This window comes from Monopterus albus, unplaced genomic scaffold (assembly GCF_001952655.1).
Source record: "Monopterus albus unplaced genomic scaffold, M_albus_1.0 scaffold89.1, whole genome shotgun sequence".
NCBI classification, from domain to species: Eukaryota; Metazoa; Chordata; class Actinopteri; order Synbranchiformes; family Synbranchidae; genus Monopterus; species Monopterus albus.
In genome coordinates, this window is record NW_018127969.1 from 658,618 (window position 1) to 675,008 (window position 16,391).

The following is a 16,391-nucleotide window of genomic DNA, read 5'->3' on the forward strand; positions in this document are numbered from 1 at the left end:
GCTCAGGACCTCAGACTGGGCCGAAGGTTCACCTTCCAACATGACGATGACCCTAAGCACACAGCTAAAATAATGAAGGAGTGGCTTCCCAACAACTCCGTGACTGTTCTTGAATGGCCCCGCCAGAGCCCTGACTTAAACCCAATTTAGCATCTCTGGAGAGACCTGAAAATGGCTGTCCACCAACGTTTACCATCCAACCTGACAGAACTGGCGAGGATCTGCAAGGAGGAATGGCAGAGGATCCCCAAATGCAGGTGTGAAAAACTTGTTGCATCATTCCCAAAAAGACTCATGGCTGTATTAGCTCAAAAGGGTGCTTCTACTAAATACTGAGCAAAGGGTCTGAATACTTATGACCATGTGATATTTCAGTTTTTCTTTTTTAATAAATCTGCAATAATGTCAAACATTCTGTGTTTTTCTGTCAATATGGGGTGCTGTGTGTACATTAATGAGGAAAAAAATGAACTTAAATGATTTTAGCATATGGCTGCAATATAACAAAGAGTGAAAAATTTAAGGGGGTCTGAATACTTTCCGTACCCACTGTATATATTAGTTCATGACATTTTCTGCTATGAGCCATTTTCTTTTCATGGTTAACATTTTGACTAATAGTGTAAAGGATCGTAGCTGATCCATGAGCTGTATGGATAACCCAAGCCCACCAACCACCCATCCCAATGGTTCACGCATGTGAACCACTAATTAAAAAGCTGCTGAGAATGGAAAGGAAGTGGAGTGAGCTCATTTCCTCTAATGGCAAGAAGAAGGAAGTGGAGTGTGGGAGTGGAGAGAGGGAATAATGGCTTTCTATAAGTACGTTTAATGACATGGTCAAATAAACAAAGTCCCCACCCCTGACTTCCCTCTTCCCAAAAGAACAATAAAATTAAAGCAATATATAGAGGGAAACTTTGACAGTAGCTGTAGTTGGTGGGAAGGGGAAGGGCTCAAGAACATGGGGAGTGAACTGTGCTTTTTCAGGTTTCTGACAAAAGAAACAGCATTAAAGAAAGTGTGCTGTATGAGTTTTACATTTACAGAATAAAGTTAATTACATTTGGGCTGAAACTGAAAAAATAAAGGTTTTTCTGGCCCTAGGGAACAATATGAAAGCAAAATCTAATATAAGCCTACTACTCACTGGTGAGCATTAGGGGCAGTTAAACCCATAGAAACTATAAATTTGTATTAAAATGTTGTTTTTTTTATCCCTAGTGATGCAGATACATTTGGTTTTACATGTTTTTAGATCTCCACTAGTGAGATGTCTGCTGTATCCATAATACATTTGATGTGAAACTTTAGTCATTAAGATCACATCATTGCAAAAGAAAAATTTAAGAAAACTCATCAACGGGGGTGTGATGATACACTTAGCTCATGAAATGAGATAATACATGATATTGGTTTCACAAGAATGAGACAATATTTTAACAAGTTTTAAGAAATCTTCAATGGCAAAAATAGTCTTCTATGAAAGCCCCAAAATGCTAAATAATGCAGGTGCATTTAGAAATGTTTTAACTAAACACCCTGAACTGAATCGTGACTTCAGTTCTACTTTCTGAATATGAATTATCATATGCAGTAAAAGGCAAAAATATGCAAGCACTGTAACAGGTTTTGCCAGAAACTCGACTGGCTTCTCTCCTGTAGGAGTTCACGTCTCTTCAGACCTTATAACAGTGCATGAACTATGCAAAGATTCTAACTTCTAACTGAAGCTGTGTGTGACCATACAGTTGAAGTCAGAAGTTTACATACACCTTAGCCAAATACATTTAAACTCAGTTTTTCACAACTCCTGACATTTAATCCTATAAATACTTCCAGTCTTAGGTCAGTTAGGATCACTGCTTTATTTTAAGAATGTGAAATGTCAGAATAATAGTAGAGAACAAGATTTATTCCACCTTTTCTTTATTTCATCACATTTCCAGTGGGTCAGAAGTTTACATTCACTTGGTTAGTATTTCATAGCATTGCCCTTAAATTGTGTAACTTGGGTCAAACAAACATGTTGCAATGCCTTCCACAGGCTTCTTACAATAAATTGCTAGGATTTCAGTTCATTCCTCCTGACAGGACTGGTGAAACTGAGTCAGGTTTGTAGGGCTCCTTGCTCACACACACTTTTTCAGTTCTGCCCACTAATTCTCTATTGGATTGAGGTCAGGGTTTTGTGATGGCCACTCCCAATACCTTGACTTTGTTGTTCTTAAGCCATTTTGACACAGCTTTCAAAGTCTGCTTGGGTCACTGTCCATTTAGAAGACCCACTGGTGACCAAGCTTTAACTCCCTGGCTGATTTCTTGAGATGATGTTTCAATATCCACATAATCTTCCTTCCTCATGAGGCCATCTATTTGGTGAAGTGGCCCAGTCTCTCCTGCAGCAAAGCACCCCCCACCGCCGTGCTTCATGGTTAGGAAGGTGTTCTTCGGTTTGGGAGCCTCCCCCTTTTTCCTCCAGACATAGCAATGGCCATTATAGACAAGCAGTTACATTTTTGTTTCATCAGACCAGAGGACATTTCTCCAAAAGTAAAGAAAAAGATCTTTGTCCCCATGTGCAACTGCAAACCGTAATCTGCCTTTTTTATGGCGGTCTTGGAGCAGTAGCTTCTTCCTTGCCGAGCAGCCCTTCAGGTTTTGTCAATATAGAACTTGTTTCCCGTGATATCAAATGAAGAGGTATTGAGTTTGAAGGTAGGCCTTAAAATACATCCAGAGGTACACATCCTATCGACTCAAATGATGTCAATTAGCCTATCAGAAGCTTCTAAAACCATGACATTTTCTGGACTCTTCCAGGCTGTTTAAAGGTACACGTCTGACCCGCTGGAATTGTGATATAGTGAATTATAAATTCAAAAAATCTGTCATACATAAAATACATGTTCTAACTGACTTGCAAAAACAAGAGCTTGTTCACAACCCAAGTAAATGTAAACATCTGACTTCAACTGTATATGCTATTTTGACTCTGCACTGTGACATCATCCGGGAAAGGCTCTTTTGTTTATCTTGCTAACATGAGCATTCACCGTTATTCACTGTCTAATTTGGGCCACAATTAACCCACCATAACAACATACCATGTGTTTTCATTAGTACTGGATGTTAAACTATGTTTTTTATCTATCAGTGCAGACACACAGGTGGTAGAATTGGTGGGAAGGTAGAGTAGGCTACCTTAGCAGCATGGCTAACCAAAACACAATGGAAGTTCACAGGCTGGAAACATGAACAAAGCTACTCATGTTGACTCCTCACAACGTGCCTGTATCTTACATACCTACTACGCTCCCCCTGCAACCCCTCACCCCCAACCAACGCAGCCCTGTGCATTAAAACACAGCAGGGAGTTGTGTTAATGTGAATGTACATCACTTTGCTGCTCTGGTTCTGTTATGTACCGATATTGTGAGACTGAAGAAGAAGCTTTATTTTACTGTCATTGTAACACCTACAACAAAATTTAGTTTGGAGCCGCTGCGTGCGTACGCACTGCCATCACAGGCAACTTGGGGGGTTCTTGACTGCTTTTGCCTCAATGAGGAATATCCTCACACTTTAATATTGCAAGCTCTTGTGGCATGAGATCTCATCACATCCGTATTCATGAAACTATATGCCACTTAGAATAATATCATCATCTCCTCACCACCCTTATTGACAACTTGCTAACAGTTAGCAGTTGTTGTTTTTTACCTTTGGTAGAAAAGACTAAATTGAAAAGTGAAGTGTACCAATTGTCCGAAAGAACCAAAATTACATCATTTCTGGTAAAACAATGTGATGTTGCAGCACTTTGTGCTCCAAAGGAAATGCTATTCACCTTTTTTGCAATGCGCTGGTAGTTGATGTCTCAATGCAGAAGACTTCAAAACTTAGCAGCTTAAACCAAGATCATATCTACATATCTAGTAGCAGGGGCGCTGCTAGCAGTTTTGGGCCCTATGAAAAAAATCTGAAGTTGGGCCCTCTACCCACAGACTGTGGGCCCCCAAAGTTCGCGGGCCCTTAGAATCGTCTGCTCTACCTCCTGAGCTACAGCCGCCCTTTGTAACAGTTACCGTGTCTGTGCAAGACTGTCTGCATGCCTGCATGGTGCAGTAACAACTTCCCCCTCCTACACATAACACATTATCAGAGGTAAAGGGCGTTCACACTGCATTATGCTCATGATCTGGTTCCATACCTTCATACCCTGTGCTGTGGTGACCATAAACAAGTTGATTCTGAGGGCTGTACTCATAACAGTCATCACCACACACACCTCAGAGGAAGGAGGTGCACACACACACACACACACACACACACACACACAGAGGGCACATTCTGGTTTTCCATACTAAAACCTCATCTCTGGGCCACTGTAATGTTTTTTAGTGTTTTTATGAAGCAGAAGGAATCGTGTAGAATAAAGCCCTGTGTAGAGGCAGGGATTGAGACCATGCTGGAGGATTTCCAGAGCAAAGAGGATAGTGCAGCCCGGTCCCAGTGGACTCAGTGAGACACACAGTCTGCAGGAGCAGGTTTTATCTTCAGAGCTCTCTCTATAATTGCAGGATATTCTGACCATCCACATACATACACATACACACACACACACACACACACACACAGATCTGCTATCCAGTGCGTCATACAGCTAATTGAGTAGCACTGTGGTACAGACTGTTGAGTAAACAACTTCAAGTCACCCAAAAACAGGGTGGCAGCTCATTTGATAAATATAATAGAATTTGCACATTTTTTCCAATACTACTTGTGTAGGTATTGCTTACAATGCTGCTGTCTAGAAGCCGATGCTAAGAGGAAATTTCCTGGAGCGCTGTGAAAGTTCATACTGCACTGTATACCTGAGGAACAAGTCAGTGCAACTGTTTCTCAAGAGAACCCCAGGTCTTCAGAATCAGCCTCCTGTAATTACACCTGACACCCACTAAAACTCTTCTACTGATTTTAATAAGAGGGAAGAACTCAGTGTCTAGGCAGTATTGCCCACATGGGCTGCTCAGTAGCATGACGCATCACCTTGTGTAGTCAAACATGACTGTCTACAGTAGGTGGCTGTACTAGCGACTTAGGTTCGGGCTAGAATGTGCCTCTAAAATTTAACTCTTTGATTTAGCACAAGATGCACTATGTCCTATGTAAAATGTAAATTATTTTGGCTTTTGTTTTAACAAATACTGCAAAATCATTTTGAAATGCTATTTACAACAACTTTTTAAATTCTTGCTTTTATTTATCTGCTGTCCTTTCCAAATCACTTCCATGGAACCAAATTGGCATGTAAGGAAATGAAACAAATTGGGACAAGGAGCATTTTGCACACCAGTTAAACACCTCTAAGTACAAACTAGCAAAGATCAAATCAGAGAGAGGCTTGAGCTCTCCGCTTCTCTAACCATACTCCAACAATAGTTCAGATTTTCCTGCTTAGCTCTGTTTAGATTTGGCAGCAGCGGCTGAGTTAGTTGAAATAAGTGTTTTCTTTCTGATCAATACTGCATCTGCAGTGCAAAGCTATGAGAGTGTTACCTAATGAAACTTTCTCCGGGAACACACAGGAGGAAACTGCCCCTGAAGATGTATGACAGTGGTTACAACCTAATACAATTATGTTAGCAAAAGTATCACCCTGAAGTGCCTGACTGTGTCCTTTCATTACGAGGAAAAACCTGACAATAACTCATACATTAATAAATAAATATATTTTAAAAACTTAATTCTCAAAGGAAAGCTATGCAGGGACTGAAGCAAGTAGTGTGTGCATATATTCAAAAGCTGTATACTGTTTTTAAATTACCTGCTTATAGTAAACAGATTTTCATTTTTTAAAAGGTACCTTCTAAATAAAGACTGTATTCAAACACGGTTTAAAAGATGAGTTATGAAACACTTTACTGACTGAGCCTTTAACACACCATTATTGAAAAGATAACCTGCAACTATTTTCATGTCAGATGTTTATTTGATGGGCACTGTGGTCACACCTCAGATCAGGTGATGTAAGAAAGAATGTATTTATACACGCAGTACTTTGCAAAAGTCCTAGGATGTGGTATTCAAGCTGTTCTAAAGAAACATGAAGAATCTGAAGAGGTCAAGGACAAAGACAGAAGTGGAAGACTAAGTAACTGTCAAAATCTGATGAGAAATTTCTCAGTTACTTCTTTGAGAGACCAGAGAAACTCCAGCAAGGACCTGGCTCAGCATCTGACAGCTTCATCTGGATGCCAGGTTGATCCAGTCCAAAGACACTTGATCAGGAACAGCCTTTGTGGAAGGACAGCAACCAAGAAACCAATTTTTCAGAAGGGGGACAGGGAGAAAAGGCTGAGATACGCAAAAGCTTGCAAAGACTGGAGTGAAGATTAGTGGAAAAGAGCCTCATTGAGTGATGAATGGAGGTTTGAAATACTTGATCCCAGTCGTCAACAGTATGTGTGAAGAAGAGTTGGGGAGAGGTGGTAGCAGCCTTCAGTGAAACATGGTGGAGGGTCTGTCATAGTGTCAAGACAGTTTCCTAGAGGAATTCAAGCTGTGCTAAGTGCAAGGGGGGGCACAATTAAATGCTTACTTTGGACTGTAAAAGCCTATTATTATTATGGGTGTTTCCCTCTATAATAATAAAAGTACGGTCTAGACCTTACTTTGTAATGTGTCCTGAGATAACCTTCGTTGTGATTTGGTGCTATACAAATCAAATTAATTTGAATTAAATTGTGTTTTGCAAAACTGTGTACATGTTTCATGTACAACCTTGCTAAAATAGCAAAACTACTGGTGGCGTAAGCCTTTTGCACAGTACTGTTTTATAACCCTGCTTTATTTAGGGCTTTTACTTTGGGAATATCAAGACTGGTGATACTTCCCTATAAAAGGTAGGCAGAAGCATGACTTTGATAAAGATCATGCAATATGTTAGTGGGGGGCTCAAATACCATTTTAAAAAAAGGTACACTGGCAAACTCCAGGTAGCTGTCACTAAGATAGCCAAGACAGTCACGGCTAAAGTTTATCCCCGAGGACGCTCAGTGTGTCATAATTGTTTTTTTTTTTTTTTTTTTTTTTTTTTTTAATTTCAAATTTTTGTGTGTATACGTAGCTACCTTGATAATTTAGTTTTAGTCCACATGATACAACTGCTCCAGTGATCACTGGCACTCCCTACTTTGTAACTAAGGCTTTAGCAAAATGTGAAGATTAATCAGCAAGCATCCTCATGCACACAACAGAGGCAGAGGAAATGACTGGTTTCATATCATGTGTTTTTTTCTTCTGTCTGTGGTTTTTAAAAAAGCCACTGGTTCATAATAATGACCAGTATTTAGGGAAGAGAAAAAAAAAAAAGAGCAATGAGCAATGTTACGTGGCTGCCACCTTCAATAACCATTTGATGCTTTGACAATGAATTAAACCAGCTGCAGGGTAAACCATATGTCAGCATTACATTGTTACATGTGGAGGCCTTAGTGCATGAGGAGTTATATAATGGGACCCAAGATAATTCAACTCTGTAGCAACAACCTGAATAACAGTGCTGCCATATCAATGGTTTTAATACTCAAAACAGACCAAGTTGTTTCTCTTCTAAGAACCTAGCAGCATTTTTAACCTTTTGTAAGCTGATAAATGTATTTTATTTTCCAGCTGTAGAGACAAAAGGTGTATTCCACCAAATACATGCTGCACACTTATTTAATGTGTGCACATACTGAAGATATTTTAATACATTGTCTACATAGCAGATGTCCCATTCTACTGTGGCATCAAGCTGCATGTGTACATTCAGTATGTCATTGTTTTTACATAACAGCACTGTCTGTCAGGCCTCTAAGCAAATGTGTTTATGTACAATTAACATTGAAGTGTTTGTACAGACTAACAGTGAATCATGTACAGACTGCTTACCGGCATGCTGTGAAGAAAACCATGAGACTTGTCTCAGCTTTTGCAACAGATATCATAGTGGCAGACGTAAAAAAAAAAAAAAAAGAGGTGTGACGTAGCACCTCCGGAAGGAAGTGACATCTCTGTCAGGCAAAGATCAATTATGATTTCTGCTATGACTGCAAACTCAACACAGCATCCTTTATTCAGTGGATTAGGTCTTCCAAAAATGTATAGTGTGATTAAACCAAAGCAGTGGCATTAAGTAAAGTCTACTAGCAGGACAGTCAGAACAGAACACCACTGTTAAGAGGAGTTCAGTGTCAAAAGCAGTTTTTTTTCCAATTTCAAAGGTAAAATGAATGCACAATTGCATTTACTCCTCAGCTAATGTAATTTTACTTTTAGAGACCAGAAATGCTTCACAAAACCTTCCAGGTTTACTTCCGGATGCAACCAGTGCACGCTGTGGCATGTTTTTCAAAATGCACATGAAAGGGAAATTTTCACTTGAGAGATTTTGAATCTTTACGCACAAATTCATGAACCCTCAGTTTAGATTCAGACCTCTTCTATAATCCTCGTCAACCTTCATGCACTGCACCAGATGGTAATTACTGATATGAAACCTGCTGTACAGAGCAGAGTATGTAATTATCAACCAGCCATGTCTTCAAAGACCCAGGACAAAAAAAAAAAAAAAACACAGTATGTGTTTCCTATCACTTGAAACACATTTTTTTTGTTTTCTGTCAAAGACGTGAATGACATATCAGTTCAGTTATTCTGGGATCACCAAACTCTTACAAAATGTATGGTCTTCACTAAGTGCTAAATTCACTAAATTACACCAAATTAACTCCGGTTTACACATGGTATAAATAGGGTGTTAATTTTCTGGCATGTCGTAATTTACCGTACTTACATCAACACACCTTGCCAATAAAGCTGATTCTGATAAGAAAATGTTAGTATAGAAAACTGCATTGATTCCCTTGGGACAAAAACGGGAGTAACTTATGGAGAGTAAATCAGTGAGCGTGAGGCAAAACTTATCACCATTACAGCAATGTCCTTATATCAACTTTTAATTCACACAAATTAGTGGTTACGCTGCCAAAGAGAATTTCCTGCTTTCTCTCTGCATTTGTGAGTTGCATAACAAGAAGCTTTAAAAGCTTTAAAGATCCTTGTTTCATATAAAAGCAGGTAGCATAATAAGAATGTGGGAAGCAAACTCAAGAGCCAGCATGTTCAACTACTCAGATAGTTAAACAGAACCAGGGAGATGTTTCAAAGCCTGGGAAAGCATCATTCTACCAAGCAATGTTTTCAACTGGTTGTTCTGTGTTATGCATTTGTGTGCGTGAACAGTCAGGGCTGTTCACCCTCTATCCAAACAGCAGCCCACTCATTATAAAGTAGACCCTGCCCCTCAGTCCAGTCCTGCTGTGACCAAACCGCTGTCCAAAAAAAAACATCAAAAATAAGCACGTGATCCAGGGTGATGTTTTAACTCCAAACTTACCCAAACATTCTCAGTACAACTCATATGTTTATGTCAAAACAGACCCTAGAATGAAGGCAAAGTACACAAGGACATGCAGTGGCAGGCCAAGTTCACAGGACTGGCATTACCACTGCATGTTTGTCTCTTCAGGAGGTGGGGGAAGGAAACACTCGGCCCAAACACATCAGAGAGAAACACTTCATGAATGAGTACGATGGCCATATGATTGAGGGAACAAGATAAGTTATAAAAAATAGCATTAGTTAAAGAATTGAATAAAAAAAATGCGTCGTATTAGTACAAACGACTAAGTGCTGTCGCATAACTCGATTGAGACATTAATGTGGCCCTTCAGCAACCAGTGTCAGTGTTGTGACAGACAACTCACCCAGAAGCAGCAGTTTCACTTCTCTCGCCGCCTTCTCGCCATCTTCTCTCAGGTTTTTATCAATCATTTTTGACCTCTCGGCCGCGGCTTTATCTTCCTGGCTAACTGTACAGCCCATGGTTCCTAGTGCACGCTTCAGGTCTGCTGTTTAGTGGGAAAATATCACCTGGGAAAAATAACGGTTAAGTCCGAAACCCCCTTATTTAAGAGCAAGGGTTGAAGTTGAGTAAGGCGACTTCCCCTTTTGAAAAGTGGCGACAAACGTGACGACGTCCGTTCATCCGCGAGACCAAACAAGAATCATAAAAAATAACGATTTCCTTCTGCGACGTGAAATCGGTTTTTTCTTATGCAGCTAAATTCCCAAACACTCGTTGGTTTTCCAATCAGTTAGACAGCATTGGCGGTTTCTTGTGAGCGCAGAGAAGTTGATTAGTGACGGGGGGAAAAACCTGAGCAACTTTTTCAGGACGGTTGACTTTTAGCTAATTCGGTAGTTCCTACAACAAACCATCAGAGTAGGTTAATCACACAAAAACGGGCCACGAAGTTCAGCCAAAAAAGTATTCCAGCTGTTGAAAACCGAACACACTGATTCCTGGTGCCAGTTAGGCTATCGGATACGCACGCGCCACTTTTTAGACGATAATTGTCCTTGCTGTCATATATCGTTGTTGTTTTAAAGCCTGCTGCCCTTAGGCATTCTTTACCCCACGTTGAGATTTATCTCATTTGAAGCCACACCCGTAGCCGCCGTAAAGTTCCCCACTCGCCCGACGAACAGGGAGACAGCGCCGTCACCTCCCACCAGCCAGGGCCGACCGTCACAGTATAGAACGCCCACTTCGAGTGCTTCATGGGAAATGTAGTCAACGAGCTGCACAGTTCCTCCAAAATCTTTCAAAAACATTAGGGTTAAGCACTGCAGTTCATAAGATCTACTCAAGATCTACCTAAGATCCAAGTGGCAAAATCGGGTATTCATGGTGTTCTTTTTTTATTTGTTTAATACACCAGGTATTCGTGACTATTAATAGCGCCAATTACCACTAAATACTGTACATTCTGAAATGACAAAACACAAATAGGGTGGGTGAAGATTGTACCATCATGTATCTGATATGTTTTTTATTGTTAAAAAGTTAAATTAGGCCTAATTGTTTGAAACTCTTTAAAATGACTTCTAGGCCTCCAACACTAAACTCCAGAATCTACAGTATAAATATGCATTTAAAACCAGCATAAGTACTAAATTAGGTGTAAAAGTTTTAGCCTCATGATTTTCTATTAAGCCACATAAAAACTACAACTTTGCTATGGTGTTTGTGGTCAATGTATTTTAAATATTGGTAATCCAAACTGGTTTAAGCAAATAACTGATGATACTCACAACCACAGCAGCAGTTAAAGAGAAGGACTTAAATGCTATGGCAGCATGAAGTAAAAACTTCACTTCAAATAGACACTTAACAAAACCCTGATATTATGTTATAGTACATTACACATACATAGCGCTGTAGTTAATTCCTACCACAGCTCTATAGTGTCACCTTGTGGACTCCTGTTCCTTCAAGAGATTAATGAACTGTTTGTGAACTCTCTTCACTGTTTACACTATTTTTGTACCAGTCTTATAAAGATTTAAATTATGTATATTTTTCATCCAAGGGGACAAACTATTTCATTTAAGTGAAGTAAAATTATATGCATCTGTAAAGCATAAAATTTATCCTTCTTGACAAATATTTGCCTTAAATTTCAGGTTGTGCTGCAGCTGCTTACCCCCATTCGATCAAAACAGACTGGATGTTCAAGGTCACTGAATTTTAGCATTTTAATGAAAATAGATGCCAAAAGTATTTTACACAGGAATAAAAAATATAGGGCAACTACTGCTAAGTCTTACATTTCCAAGACTATCATATAAACATCTTAGAAATCTGTGTCCTTATTGTCATATAGCAGATGAAGGTTATGTTACCTCATTATCTTTATTGCAACATTGTTTACAGTACAGTAACTGCCAGCGACATATTAAAATATATATAGAGATACAAGAAAATAAAAATGAATTGAAGGACAAAAAGTTTTAAAGCACATTGAAAATGATTACATTTATATTTTTAATTGGACTAGAACTTTGATTGCTATTTACATTATACAAACTAGATATGCATATAGAATATAAAGGGTATACATTTATATACATTATTTATAACTGCTGGCCAATGTCAATATTTAATATGTTACTATTCAATCATACATGTTTCAATAATTCACACAAAAAGGGAGAATAACACCACGGAGATCTAAATAGAGGTTCTCAGGGAACATCTTGTATCAGCCACCAGCATAGTGTATCCCTTCAATGTGTTGCTTTGTGTTTTTGTTTTGCATATTGTGAGGTTTTGAAGCATTTTGTGTGTGCAGCATTGAAAAACAGTTCATGATACTCATTTATTTACCAATGGCTTTATCATACATACAGTATAGCCAAATTACACCCCAGTGGCTGACAGAGATGATTCCCTCTGCATACATAAAGACAACCAAATGCCTAGATTTAATCAAATAAAAATTGGTTAAAAGAGGTTTGCTGTGTAGCAAAATCACAGAACAATAGTCAGTTAGCCATACCCCACTCACTGTGGTCTGGTGCAATAATTTCATCATTACAAAAGTAATAAAATGTAGACAAGTACACCAGCTCACTAACAACTCCAAGTTAGTATGTCGCTGTTTACCAGCAAGCAGCAAGGAAGTCAGAAATTACCCAAACTTTACCACTGACAACAAAAGACAAACATAAGAAAACACTACAATGATTAACTGTGTTTTGTATCTTGCATTTCATCACTGAATCAGATTCAACTGATATACTCAAAACACCATTAAATATGACGTTTAAAACTGTTAATGTAGGCTATCAAGTAGGAGACAAATACTTGAATTATAGAGTATAGGTCCAGGTTTAACAACACAAATGCATATAGGTAGTGTAGTTCAAATACAGTGGAGCCATGTTTTCTTTTTTACACAACACACAGACACCATAAAAACCTCCAATAGTACATCCAACTAATTTGTTGTTTTATCTACAAAACGGACAACAAGAGGAAGCTAATGATTGCAGGGGCTCACAGGAAGGCTAAGCTTAACATTATTTCAAGTAATGTTTGAGAAGACATCTGTATTATACCATTGATACACTGTAAATTTTCTTGCAATCAACATTAGATTGATTAAGTTAGTCATAAAAAGCAATCTAGCAAATGTGAGCACTTCTAACAAATGATTAGCTTGTGTTTCAACTTATTAAAGGCTACAAGAAGTTGTGCTATCAGCATAAGTGCTATTGCTAACCACCAATTTTTCAAGACTGTGAAAGAGACAGTAATCCCATGTCTGTCGTTTCCATTAGGGATCAAGCTTGTGCTGGATACAGAAGTATTTACACCAAACAATTACAAACCACTTCATGAAGTGACCCTGTTGCTGTTTGATTCATCTTTTGGTTATCTCTGATTATATCCAGTGTCCAGAATCAACTCATCAAATCTTCCAGGTAAAAAGCATCCCTACTCGATGATGATGAACACTGAGTGGTAACTTTCTTCTCTTCATTTCATTTATCACTTTGATCTGTACAATCCATATGATAATGTCTTCAGTACCATTTATCACTATCATGTACACAGTAACACTGAAAAAGAAAATCTCTTTGCACAATATAGGTATTCTTTTATATAATGATCTGAACAGACAAGAACCTTTTAGAAGTGCTCCTGACCTGAAACCTGTCTCTCTGATATCAACCACCTCAGTTAGAATTAGCTGAGGATCATCTCATCAGTCCATACATCGTCTGAGGTTTTCATCATTATTAATAAAAAATATACATCTTGATCATACTGTGTAGGAATGTTAAGATAAATGTGCTCAACACCACATATGTTGTGGCTTTACACCCTGCTCTGGCAGAGGTGACAGTTTTAACACCTCCAAACCTTAAAATAAAGAACAGAAGCACTTGTTAATTGGAGCTAAAGGCTGCATATCTTAAAAGGAACGTTTCAACATTTTTCAGTCTTTATGCTAAACTAAACTAACCAGCTGCTGTGAGAATGGTGTCACTTAACTCTCAACAAGAAAGCTAGTAAGTGCATTTCACAAAATACTGAACTATTCCTTTAACACATCTTTCTATCTGTGCAATCACTTTTGCTATTACTTTCTTCTTCAGGTGCACAGAATTACAAAGATATAGTTTTTCAAATAACTTAGAACAATAATGATTATAATAGTCATAAAAATCATAAAATAATTATCTATCATTCAATGAATTTCACTCAAGACAGTTAAAAGAGAGGTCACTCAGACTGTGGATTATAATCTGAGAAGCAGTTTGCAGATCATTTTAGGAAAGACATGGATAGCAAGGGGTGGCAAAATGTCACAGCCATTACAGGGAAAGGGGCATAAAGGCCGTGGCATCCTACACTGCTACAGTGTTACATTTAGTTTTTTATATCCACATTACAAGGCACAGCCTCCAGTTGTCAGCTTTAATCTTAATGCGCCTGACCTTTCAGTGACTTCACTATCAACTTTAAAAGAAAGTCTACTGGCCTGGATTTGCAGTCACTGTATGGCAGGATCTACAGTGCAATGTAACGTCATTAGAGTGAGTGCATTTCCGGAGGGACAGAGAGCTATCCTGAAATCTAATCCCCTCTACTGTGGCTAATATACCGAAAAGATAGGGCATCATACATCAAACATGGTCCAAAATAAAAACTGTAACATTACAACACAAATCTAAATCAACAATATAAAACCTGAAAAAAAAGGAAGGCAGTGCCTAGTGACCATTGCTGGTTTTGCTGGTGGCTGATGTCCAATCAATGATGATAAAGCTGAGACTCATTATCATAAACAGGAAGCCTATCCCAGCAAAACAGGCGGCCTGAAAGAGAGCATGTGATGAGAGTGACAGAGAACATTAACTGTGTGCATTTTTAAACACTGTCATGACATTTACAGTGCAATATCCACAGTAAATCATTAAATATATGAGTGAGTATAACTGTTACTTTACATATGCAGGTAAAAAGCCCACACATTGCTGAACCTCTGATGCTAATAATGATATCAATTTGAGAATTTTATAAAAGCCAATAATAACATATGAAATTATATTCATTTTTTTACAGGGTCCTTTATATGATAACTTATTTGTTTTTGCTGTTGATAACCTTTTATTTAACTTAACTTCTCACCATGCTGGTGCATGACATGTGAATCGTACCCAACCAGCAGCTGGTTATGGTCGAGGGGAAACCAGAGAGGGCAGCAAAATACAGTTTTTCAGTCTGGGGCTCTATTTTCCTGCAAGAAGGTGCTGTGCTAAACTCACGTCTAAACTCCAGGGGGTACACATTATTAGAAGGAGGAATAAATCATGAGCAGGTGGAGTCGGGGCTGGCTTTAGTAATGTCCAGTCAAACCAGCTCCTCTCATCTCCTTTAAAGAGCAGGGCAGAAACCTGACTGACTGATGTCACTGATGTCACAACCTGGAAAGATAGGGTGTTTGTTATTTGTCTCAGCTCATGAGCTGCTGTCATGTGTTATTATGTGTAATTTTTTTACATGAATTTGGATTCCCAAACACCAGCTGTAGATCACCTCTGGCTGCATCCTGTAAGGCTAGAGATGGTGCGTCCTTACCGCGCTAACACTGTTACTATATTCATATCTATAGCCACATACTGAGAGCTAGTTTACCCTATTTAAAAATAATCTTCGTGATATAAAATACAATGTGCAGAGTGAATTCCTGCAGATCACTTGTGGATTGAAGGGTTCATTTTAAGTCGGTGTATCCCATGTGTGTAACTGATCTGGTGCTTCCCAGCCTAGGTGCTCATCAGGAAAATTGCAAATACACCTGCAACCGCAATAAGAGGTGGTCTGAGCAGGTGTTACGTTATCACTATGTTGGGTCAAAGTGAGCACCAACATTACACTGTGAATGCAGCAAAGCAGAAATTGCACTGGCAGGAAAATAGAGCCCATGGTGTCACTGTGTCTAAATTAGTTTTAGATTTTAAACACCTTTAACCCCCTCAGACAACTCAAAGTAGCTGTCACTGAAAAAAACAATACTGTTAAAAAAAGCTATATACCACTCAATTGTCAATCCATTTTCTGTTTATCATATGTTCCATTTGTAAATTTATTCCTTGTCTGTTTTAGTGATTTTCAACCCACAGAGCATCTGCTGTATATTAATGGCACATTTTAGTCCCATCATCTTAAATTAGCTTTGTGTAACCTTACCTAAGCTAAAATAAACATAACTAAACTGAACTTAGTTTTTTTTTATATTCTCATGTGATGCTCACCAGGATTTTGGGCACAGAGCGCAGCGGCTCCTCTTCTTTGGGTACAATACGAATGTAGAACACAGCAGGGAAGATGAAGATGAGACAAGGGGCAGATGTGGCACCTAGGAAGAAGACAAAGCACACAGAATTATTCATGAAACTAAATCTCCATGAATTCTCACTCCCTT

At 38.7% G+C, this 16,391-nt stretch overlaps 2 protein-coding genes across 3 annotated transcripts in view; both read right to left on the reverse strand.

The window, feature by feature from the left end:
- Positions 1-10,651, reverse strand: part of LOC109964464 (guanine nucleotide-binding protein G(i) subunit alpha-2-like) — a 66,315-nt gene extending 55,664 nt beyond the window's left edge. The window contains exon 1 of the mRNA XM_020607766.1: positions 9,816-10,651. Within this exon, the coding sequence (XP_020463422.1) occupies positions 9,816-9,933 (118 nt within the window). The 5' untranslated portion in view covers positions 9,934-10,651. The remainder of the gene's footprint in view (positions 1-9,815) is intronic.
- Positions 10,652-12,198: 1,547 nt separating this feature from the next.
- The window catches only part of LOC109964459 (sodium-coupled neutral amino acid transporter 3-like), a 33,295-nt gene continuing 29,102 nt past the window's right edge, over positions 12,199-16,391 (reverse strand). For both annotated transcript variants that reach the window (XM_020607758.1, XM_020607757.1), the window contains 2 exons: positions 16,222-16,325; positions 12,199-14,781 (listed from right to left, as the gene is read on the reverse strand). In XM_020607758.1, the coding sequence (XP_020463414.1) occupies positions 14,677-14,781; positions 16,222-16,325 (209 nt within the window). In that variant the 3' untranslated portion in view covers positions 12,199-14,676. The remainder of the gene's footprint in view (positions 14,782-16,221; positions 16,326-16,391) is intronic.